This window comes from Pelmatolapia mariae, linkage group LG12 (assembly GCF_036321145.2).
Source record: "Pelmatolapia mariae isolate MD_Pm_ZW linkage group LG12, Pm_UMD_F_2, whole genome shotgun sequence".
NCBI lineage: Eukaryota > Metazoa > Chordata > Actinopteri > Cichliformes > Cichlidae > Pelmatolapia > Pelmatolapia mariae.
This window is the reverse complement of record NC_086237.1, coordinates 28267166-28278336: the sequence shown is the minus strand read 5'-3', so window position 1 is coordinate 28278336 and position 11171 is coordinate 28267166. Positions and strand designations below refer to the sequence as shown.

Genomic DNA, 11171 nt, shown 5'->3' with positions numbered 1-11171 from the left:
CTGTGTGGAATTCCAATTAGAACTTTTAAAAAATTTTTAAATACGTTTTTTAGATTCACTTATCTTCCATACAATCACCTCATAACAGACAGCTCACCCACAGCCTCCAACCCTCCACTTTGAGAAGTTCCTCACTAACTGCGTTTATTCAGACTCCACTCTGACTCATTGCTGACATTATTTGTTGGCTCGAATACACTTGAACACAAGGCAACGGCTACAGCTGTTTTCAAGGGAACCCCCTCCTTCCTGTAATGTACGCACACAACCTACCCTGAACTCATATGCGCTGATGGAGCAAAGTCCACCATTTGGTGCAATATCATTCGCGTACAGCAGAGGGCAGCAGCATTCCTTTCAGGACTGCAGAGGAGCTGTTCCTGGTCCTGAAACTATTTTTCTCTCAGCGCTCTGGACATTTGAACTTTTCTCCTTTTCACATTAAATTGCAAAGCTCCACTCGTAAAAACGCTGTACGAATTTCTAGTTCAAAACTGTTTTAAAATATTTTTAAAAGATCCGTTTCAAACGAAGTGGCTTTACACAAAAACTTCATGGGAACCGACGATAGATACTCTTTTTTAAAATGTATCCGTCTTAGGTAGTCCAACGACAAATTTGCTTCATTTGATAGTTAATTTTCTGATATCTCGTTATATTAAAAAAAGAAAGGAAAAATTCCTGTTTACTAGTTCTGGCTGATACCAACCCTTTCCGATGAAGGCTAAAACTAAACTTTAAAAAATTAATAAATAAACAAAATACTTTTGTCAGTGAGTCCAAAGAGTAAAATAAAGGAGATACAAGAAGGACAGTAGCTCTCTGCACCCTCGGCGGCGGTCTGTGATGAAAAACTGAGCAACAAGAAGAGTAAAGGCACAAACCTCCAGGACAACCTCCTCCCGGTCTGACGTACCTAAAGCTGTTGGTATAAATGAATTCACGGCGTCACCAAGCTCAGATGATTCGCAGTACCAGTGTGCGCACCCGGCTGTCAACACTCATGGGCTACAACACACACAGCCCCCTCACACGCACTCACAAGCACGTCTGCGTCATGCGTCCTGAGAGCGACAGCACGAGCTCGGTAACTCCGATGGACCCGGTAAAACGCACAGCGGCAGCAGCAGTCTGAGGGGGCTGACTGACTCCTGCTTATTCTTCCACTACTCCCCACTACTTTGGGAAAAGTTTCGCTCTGAGTGTGGTTGCATTATGGATTTTATAACCACAAGCAACAACGACAGCAACGCGACCAGTGTTTACCCCAGTGGGGGGGACGTGGTTGCCGACTGGAACGGGGGTGAGAATGGCACGGGGTCCGGGTCTCTTCCAGATCTGGTGCTAAGTTACCAGATTATTACCTCAATGCTCCTGGGGGCCCTCATCCTCTGCTCCATATTTGGCAATGCGTGCGTCGTGGCAGCCATCGCCCTGGAGAGATCTCTCCAGAATGTGGCCAACTATCTGATCGGATCTCTGGCCGTGACAGACCTCATGGTTTCTGTGCTGGTCCTGCCAATGGCGGCCCTGTATCAGGTTTTAAACAAGTGGACTCTGGGGCAGGAGATCTGTGATTTATTCATCTCTCTGGATGTACTGTGTTGTACATCATCCATCCTGCATCTGTGCGCAATTGCTTTGGACAGGTACTGGGCCATAACGGACCCTATTGACTATGTAAATAAACGGACACCAAGGAGAGCTGCGTTCTTGATTAGCGTCACTTGGCTAATTGGTTTCTCCATTTCTATTCCGCCTATGTTAGGCTGGAGAAGCGCCGAAGACAGGGCAGACCCCGACGCCTGCATGATCAGCCAGGACCCGGGCTACACCATCTACTCTACGTTTGGAGCTTTTTACATCCCTCTTATCCTCATGTTAGTTCTGTACGGACGAATATTCAGAGCTGCTCGGTTTCGGATTCGAAAGACAGTGAAGAAAGCAGAGAAAGCAAAAGTGTCAGAAAAGTGCTTGAGTGTGTCTCCGGCCATCTTTCACAAGAAAACCAACGGAGAGGTCGGCGGCAAAGGCTGGAAGCGCGGGGATGAGTCTAAATCCAGCTCTCCGTGCGTAAATGGCGCGGTGAAGCATGGAGACGAGGGCGAATCACTGGAGATCATAGAAGTTATCAGCAACTCAAAGACGCACTTGCCTCTGCCCAACACTCCTCAGTCCTCCTCGCACGGCTATGAAAACATGAATGAAAAGAACTCGGGGGCGAAGAGAAAGATCGCGCTGGCCAGGGAACGTAAAACGGTGAAAACACTCGGCATCATTATGGGAACTTTCATCTTTTGCTGGCTGCCCTTTTTCATCGTTGCACTGGTACTGCCTTTCTGTGCAGAGAGCTGCTACATGCCCGAGTGGCTGGGCGCAGTCATAAACTGGCTGGGCTATTCAAACTCTCTCCTCAACCCCATCATATATGCCTACTTCAACAAAGACTTCCAAAACGCTTTCAAGAAGATTATAAAATGCAAATTCCACAGACCATAACCAGAGTAAAAAGAAAAAAGAAAAACGTTTGCGTTTATTTAAATGCGGATACGTTAATCAGAGAGCGGGAATGTTCAGTGACTGTATAGAAACAGCAAAAAGACAAAAAAAACAACAACAACAATACACAGACTTTCATTCAGGGACAGTCCCTTTTAGTCGTGTCTTAAGGATGGTGTAAAAATAATCCACCGGTGAAATAAGTCAATATAGAAACTTTCGCTGTTAATGTACAAGCTCATGTTTATTCAGTGTTGTAGCTACAGTATATAGCTTATATGCGACGGCAGCCATCGTTGTATTGCCATGCAAGACGTGTCCTGTGCTGTTTCCATGCATTTTATCATGAGGCACGCGGGGTTTCCGTCCCATGTCATGAGCTGTGTAGCACTGAAACAATAAAAGCAATCAAAGTTTGTCACGAAGAAATATGAGTGAATGTTTGTTTAGAAGCAAAAACGAGAAAAGAAGAGAGCAGAGGCCCATTATGAAATATCACACTTTCACTTAGGACATGCCTCGTCATATATCTTCATATAGATAATAAGGAATGAGTGATTTTCCTATGTTCTTGAGCACACAAAGCAGTGGACAACTTATCAGTTTGCTTTGACAGGCCAACACACTGATGATGATGAGTGATGATCAGGTTATCAGTGCATGGTGTATTTAAGGCCTTAAAACAAATGGGTATCAAATGAAGCCCAGTGTCTAGCCATCAAATCCACCTCAGAGTTGAAAGCAAAAGAAGATGGGCATTTTTCTTCTAAAATGGGAACTGGTATTGCATTTATGATACGATGCATTCTCAATCTCCCTGTGGCTCTTCTCATTTTGGCCTCCTCTCTTCTCTATTTCTGACTCCTGGATTGTCCCTTGAGTGTTAGAGAAAGACAGAAACAACAACAGACTGACAGTGAAAGTAAAATTACTCAGAGAAAAACCAAGAGAGGGAGTCTAACTCGTTTCTCTTGTACAGGATTGTTGTGCAGTTCTCCATCGAGGCTTATTGAGAACTACATAGACAGCTTGTTACGTCATCAACCTCAAGAAAATCTGTGCTAAATTTAGTCCACACACACGCACACACACACACACACGTACACACACACACATACACATGTGTGCACACTCATAATAGCACATAGTTTAGAGGGTTACTCAGAAAAATAGGCCACATAATACAAAGAGTTGCAGGAAACCTCCTCACTGTATAACTGCTATCATCTATCAAGCAAATCCCAGACACAAATCCACTTACAGTAGATAGAGAGATAAATGCTGTCAGGCATTAAAAGAGGAAGGAGGAAAACAACTTTCAGGAAGAAGCCCCAATCAGGCCCGCTTCCTTCACTAGATGGGTGGCTATCTGAAGCATTGCCATGGCAACACATCAAGCCCAAGGCATCAAGGTTGGTCAGATATGAAGGCAGGCTGGCTAGGGACAGACAGGAATGTGAGACATACAGTAGCATGACAGTTTACAAGTGACACCTGTGGCATGCCAAGTTAGCTGATACTCTGCTGGGTGCTCGTATGTGAGATAAAATTACAGTATATCTCATTTTTATCATTGCAAGAAGCCTTTTCACCAAGGATTGCTTTTTAAGTTGGGATTTTCACTTTAAAATATCTTGAATAATTCCAGGGAAAATTATAACTTTCTTTCCTCTACCTTCTCTTACATTCTTCTCACAAACTTGCCTCTCTTTGAGGCTACGTTAGTGATTCAGAAATGTTTTATTAATGTTTTAATGCCAATGCAAAGAATGCTGGTGCATCAACAGCTAATGAATGAAATATAATCCATTAAAACAGCTGCAGTCCCACTTGAGGATATTTGATCACATGCATGGAAAGAAACAGTACATTGTTTTGTAAACCCCCATTTTTACACACGTAAAAGTAATAAAGGTCTAATGTATGGGCCATTTGTTGCATTTAATTTAAGGCTTGCAATTACATCTCACGACCTTCATTAATTAATGTACATTGCAGTGGTACTACTATGGTACTAGTACAAGAAAAAAGTAGTCAAATAAATGAAGACTCTATCAAATAATAATGATTATAAGCAATTAATAAATATATTTTTCTAGATATAATAAACATCTTGCAAAGAATTAATAAAAACAAAACAGAAAATGCACTTTATTTTTCATTTTATTTGAGGAATGTTTTATATGAGGAAGCGTATATTACTAAATACCGCACACCGACTGCTGCACTGTAAAGTAACAGTTATCAGGCTTGTTTATGAGTAGGAGAAAACACACTTATAGTGTGGAGAATGCTGCTTTTGCTTGTATGTGTAAAATCTGGTGGTTTTTAAAAGGGAACTGACAACACAGGCCAATAAAATTTATTTCACATAAGTGATCAAGTATTAAATCAAAATTGTGAAACAGAAATTTATTCTCAGTCTCTTGCCTGTCTCTGTGATGCATTGATTATTATTCTGATAACTGATATTATGTCATCATAAATGATGATGGATGATGAAGGCTTGTATGCCAAAAACACAGGGGAGGGGTTTGTTTTAGGTTAAAGATAAGAGTAAAGCCATTTAAAATATTATTAGAAAAGAGAGTTCCTTGGATTTTTTTGATAATTTCGTTTCTAAAGAGCACCTGAAACAATAAGCTAATAGGACAGGAGGATGTCATACAACCCCTCTGTCTCTCCACGCCCGGGCTTCTCCATCTGATCACTTTGCTCTGTGGCCGGTTAGAGTAACATGAATGCACTTAAAATGCTTTTGGGAAAATTAATCCTCTACCTATGACCTCTAGGCTCGTAACAGGCTCAGAGAAACACATACAGATTGTGGTGTGAGCCAATGAGCAGAAATGAGTATATTTCACAACTATGAGTCACATTGTGTGTAAGACTATTACTGTAGAATCATTACATTTTGCTCCTGCTGTATGGGATTACAAAGTAGATGACCTTCTTTGAACTATGCTGTAATATCAAAGGGATCGGTTGTGGAAGTGCATTAATTCCACTCACTCTGGTAATCTTAAACGTAATATAGGTATGTGGGTGCACTGTGATGACGCAGGAGCTTTCCTTCAACCCAGCAACAGAGGAGAGGAGAGGAGAGGAGAGGAGAGGAGGATGCTTATATAAAATGCTAGCCTATCAGTAACAGGGGGATTAGCCTTTACTGCTTTAACTGCCCTCAAGACTAAAACTGTGAAATTTAGCTGATTCTGCCTTTATGTTGCAGTTTGGTGCTGGTTCTATAGAAGCATTTCAGTATACTGTAGGTTAGAGAATAGCCAAAATCAGTTGTTTCAGCTCTTCTTAAACACTGAGAAGTACTATGACCCATGTCCTCTAACAGCACATGATATATCCAACATTTATAGAGTTTATATGGGGCGTTAAGTGGAAAAAAAAAAGGAAAGATAGATAGATCAAGATAGGTAGATCAAACATCTGGCACTTAAAATTGAACATACATTTATTTAAATAAGTTCTTTGAAGGTGGTACAGTAATTTGGAAAGTGCATAAACTGTAAACAAAGAAGTAGACCTGCTGTTAATTATTAATTACTACCTCTTTTTTCTTCTTCTTTTTCCTGATATTTAAGTTGTTTATTTTGAGGTAAGGCAGCAAAAACACTGGACATTTAAAAGGCTAAACCAGAGATTAGGTCATGAGAAAAGAGGTGATCACATGACTGAAAACAGCAGTCCCTTTCAATCACCCAGTGGGAAAGTCTAAGCCTGGACTGTGTACTGAGAAAAGAAACATTTTAAACACACAATTTGCACTAATACATATGGACCATTATCTAAGGTCAGTTTATTAGCTTGTGAGGGATTTCAAAATGGAAAACGAAAAATAAACCAACTTATTTAGGTTGCATTTGAAGGAAACCCAGCTGCTTCAGATGGCAAGTGAATGACATGAAGTAAGCGGAAATAATTTTACCACTTCAGGTAAAGACAGCAGTTCGGTGTTTGATCTGTTTATGATCATTCTCTCAATAAATTCATAAAGTACATGAACATCATTTGATGTATAAACACACATGAAGGTCAGTGTTATTATATAAAGCCAATCAAGCCGTCAGAGCATTCTCCTTCTGATTGACCTCATTAACATGAGGATAACACCTCTCTTTCCTGGAAGGAGGCAGAAACACCTCTAGAGTTGAGTCAGGAAGGGCATCTGGTGTAAAAAAAAAAGAAAGAAGAAATCTGCGAAATCAAACATGTAGAGCTACCCACTGTGGTAACCTCTTGTGAACGAGGGACAAGCTCAAAGTGGCATTATATTAGAGTATAACACAAGGTGGAAAAATGTATAGGCTCTACTGCATGCTAGTTCTGGTGGTGTGTTTGCTTCTGTAGGAACAGAGCGAAACAGTGTCTAAGTGGATTGAAAGGCAAATTATAGAAAGAAAAGCATGCTGAGTTGTAGAAACGAGTGGATGAGCAGAAACTAAAATAGAAAAAGAAGACTTACATAATACAAAATCTAATATAAGCCCAAAGATATAGAAGACTGGGTGAAGGCTTAAAAGGGAATGGTAACAGGAAAAGACAAGGAGAAAGTAAGAGAGACATGGATATGACTGAGCACTCAGCGCAACACGTTTCTGCTTCGCCCCCTCCTACTTCAGGGTCTTTTTGATCTGTCATAGTTTTTTCAAGGATCTCACATCCCACAGCCCATCACACACCGGAGGCTCTGAGAAATAACGCCACAAACCCCCCCCCCCCCCCCCCCCCCCTGACGTGGAGAAATGAGGATTTGGGTCTGTTAAGGTATGGGTTTTCTTTTCTTTTCTTTTTAGAACAGAGGTTAGTTAAAACAGATCATTCCTGTTTCATAGGGTAGTTCAAATGTTGATGGATGAGACTGTCTCTTGCTCACGCTAGCACACTCACACAAACTCATCACAGTGATGGAGGACATGTGTTCAAGGACAGCAAACACAAAAGAATGTAAGAGCAAACAATATCTAATCCATTCTGCCACTTTCCGCTTTAAAAAAAACAGAAAATCCAAAAGTATGAGAGAGATGAAGAGTCGGACCCCATTGTTAGTATTACAGCCGGTGAGCAACACTTCACCTCAGCGTTTGAAATTTGAAAGAACTCTTCTGTCTCTCCTTCAGCAAGCGCCAAACATTTGCTGCCGCTGCTTCATTTGTTCTCCTTTCTGTTTGCTCCTCTTCTCCCAGAGGATCGCGCACTCCTTTTCAATAAGTGATGTTCGGCTAAAACTCTGATAGGATAAAAAACAGTGGACAGACTCTGCACCAAACATGCCTCAGTGACACAAACAGTGACTGCGTGACACAGTCTCTGAAGAAGGCCACTCTAAACAGAACAAGCCCCTCTTAGTTTGCCTGGAGGCAGTTATGACTTTGCACTTGTTTGTGTGTATGTGTGTGCGCGCACACGTCTACTGTAGCAGGAGGAATCACAAAGGCAGTTTTGACTTTAGCAGCTGTATCTGTCTGTCTGTTTGGATGTGGAGAGATGTGTGTCACAGACACAGTCAGTCTCAGGTGCAAACATTGACAGGTGTGTGCCAAATGCATGAGTTTAAAGAGGGATTTGGTTTGAGGAAAGAGTGGCAGTAAAGAGGTAGGAAAGTCCTGGGGTCCATAGCCTCTTCCCAAGTTTAACCTAATTTAGTATCTTTACCTGTAAAACACTCACTGGTGACTAAATTGGATACACCTGTTCCCCTCCTCATTAACATCTCATTATTTGTATAAGCCAATCACATGGCAGTAACCCAATGCATTTAGACATGCAGACTTACTTGTGACAGTTTGTTGAAGTTCAAAGTGAGCAACAGAAGGGAGAAGAAAGGTGATTTAAGTGACTTTGAACATGGTCTGAAACTGCTGATCTAATGGGATTTTCATACACAACCATCTCTAGAGTTTGCAGAGAACAGTCTAAAAAAGAGAAAGTATCCATTGGGTGGCAGTTCTCTGGGTGAAAATGTCTTGTTGATGCCAGAGGTAAGAGGAGAAAGACCATACACCGCAGTAACTCAAATAACAAATATTATCTTGAGACCCTATCTGAGTGTTGTTGCTGATCATGACCATTCTTTTTATGACCAGAGTACAGATCGTTTGATGTGCAGGGTAACATGCCATGAACTTGACTTCACTGTATTCAAATGGCCTCTGCTATCACCATATCTCAGTCCCACAGAACACATTTGGGATGTTGTGGAACTGGAGATTTCCATCATGGATACTATCATGTCAGTATGGACCTAAATCTCTGAGGAATGTTTCCAACACTTTGTTGAATTCATGCCATGAAGAATTACGATCTGAAGGCAAAAGGGGGTTCAGCCCAGTATTAGCAAGCTGTAACTAATGAAGTGATCTGCAAGCATACTCACAAAATAAATAAAATAAACAAAAAAAAGTGTAAAAGCGGGGACTGATCTATCTATAGACCGCACACTACAGGAGATGAACTCAGTGTCAAGGCACTTGACACCCACCATTCACCAAACACAGGCGTAGCTGCCATTATCCACCAACAAAATGTTATTTATCATTTGAAGAGTTTTTAAAGGTAGAAATCATTCAAAAAATTGTCTGTCTTTTTGACTGATGAAAATAAATGCTCACTGCCTTTTTTATGCCACAAAGAATGCACCTTTTCTCTCTACAAACAGTTTGCCAACAAACTTCACTTCCTTAAATCAGAGGGCAGGAAGACAAGCACAGAAATTATTAATTGTCCAGTAAGTTCTATTGTGTTAACCATCATCTCCTCAAGAGAATTACAGCTGTATTTCATCAACCCTTTTAATAACAATCTCTAAAGGTTTTTTTTTCTACTAATTGCTACAGCTGTCAAAGCAAAAATATTCCCCTATTTTTACTTAAAACGGCACTTCAGCTGCCCGACAGCTCATGGTCTGCTTTGTCTGGAGTGAAAGGGGGTCATACTCTTTTCACCATGGAGGATGCTGTTGGAATTCATGCAGATTAATGCTTGGCATTGTCTTGCTGAAATCAGTAATGCCTGACTTGAAAAAAGAGTTCATATCAGGCATTTCTCACTATTAATATTATGCATTTTTAGGAATGCCTGCTAAGATGTCCCCATTGCAACTATTAATCTATTAGCGGAACAGCTGTGGCTCAGTAGGTAGTGACGGTCTTCTACCACTCAGATAGTTCCCCATTGGCTACCCGGTTCCTCCAGTCTGCATGGCAAAGTATGCCTGGGCAAGTACGGAATCCCCGGTGCATCCATCGGATTGTGTGTGTGTGTGTGTGTGTGTGTGTGTGTGTGAGTGAGTGAGAATGTTAGGCAAGGCGAGGGAATAGAACCAAGCTCTTGTATGAATGTGGGTGTGACTGGCTCAATGAGACTTGTAGTAAAAAGAACTTTGAGTGCTGGGTAATAGTAGAAAAGCACTAAGCAAGTCCATTTTATCATTTGCCTTCACACATGCTGGATTTTAGCTAGGTGCATCCTAAAAGAGGCGGGGGTCAGCAAAAGCATTGTTTGGAGATTGAAAGCCCCAACAATCAGACAAACACCTTGAGGTGACCGTTGCTGTAAACTGGGAGTAAAAAAATTAACTGACCTGACTTGAATTGACTCACAATTAGCAGAATCAGACCTGTTTGTAATAGAGGGCCCTTTGAGGGCAGAAGTTCATGGACGTTCAGTATCGGTTTTTGGCCTTGTCCCTTGTGTACAGAGATTTCTCTGGATTTACTAAATCGCCTAATTATATAATGTAGATGATGAAATCCCCAAAGTCTTTGCAATTTAACGCTGAGAAACATTCTTAAATTGTTGACCTTCACTCACAGTCTTTTTATTTATTTATTTATTTTTGTTGAGCTTGGATTTAAACATCAATATTCAGTTAATTATCTCAGAGTTCTTCATGAAAAATACCACATAGATGCTGTGAGAGTATTTCTCCCAGCGGCTGGATGCAGCAGCAATTCTCACAGAAGATCACGTTAATATACAGTAGGTGTTAATTTGGACCATGCTGCCTGTGACACCTTGTTAATGGCAACTGAAAACAGAGCAAGAGACAGAGAGTGATAGACTGAGTGAGAGAGAGCTCTTGGAGAGGAAAGATTACTTGGCTTATTGCATCATATCCAGCGCCTGTCAGCAGGCAAAACATGTTGCCAAGAGCAAGATCTATTGCCTTAAAACGAACCCTTTCACACAAAAAAAAAGCAGCGCCCACCGTCTTCGTTTCATCTGCTGCCAACTCTTGCGATGCATTTTCACAGCGTCTCTCCATGTGTCCTGTAAATATGTTCACAGTCCAAGTAAAAATAACTTAACATGTCAGCTTTTTTTGCTTCAGGGACAACATCTAACCTGAAAGACAACACTGCTTTTTGGGGCTTAAGTGTCTCTGCCTTGAGCAACAGTGGCTCCACGGCTGATTCACAGATCTTTAATAATATCATCTCCGTGCTTGCTGCTCTGGGTCCTCTGAGACAGCATCTTTGCTTTCAGTCATGTTGTTTTAATTGCCAACATGATACTGACACTGGCAGAAGATGTGCACATTAATTGGGCACTTACAAACACACATGCACACACACACACACACACACACACACACACGCACGCTTAAGCACAGGCAAAAACACACAGTAATTCCTTTAAGCTCCACTGATAGTTCA

At 41.3% G+C, this 11171-nt stretch overlaps 1 protein-coding gene across 1 annotated transcript; it reads left to right on the top strand.

Moving 5' to 3' along the window:
- Nucleotides 1–975: 975 nt before the first annotated feature.
- On the top strand, nucleotides 976–2918 carry htr1aa (5-hydroxytryptamine (serotonin) receptor 1A a). Its single transcript, XM_063490342.1, has one exon. The coding sequence runs from the start codon at nucleotides 1216–1218 to the stop codon at nucleotides 2497–2499; it is 1284 nt and encodes a 427-aa protein (XP_063346412.1). The 5' UTR covers nucleotides 976–1215; the 3' UTR covers nucleotides 2500–2918.
- The last annotated feature ends 8253 nt before the right edge of the window (nucleotides 2919–11171 follow it).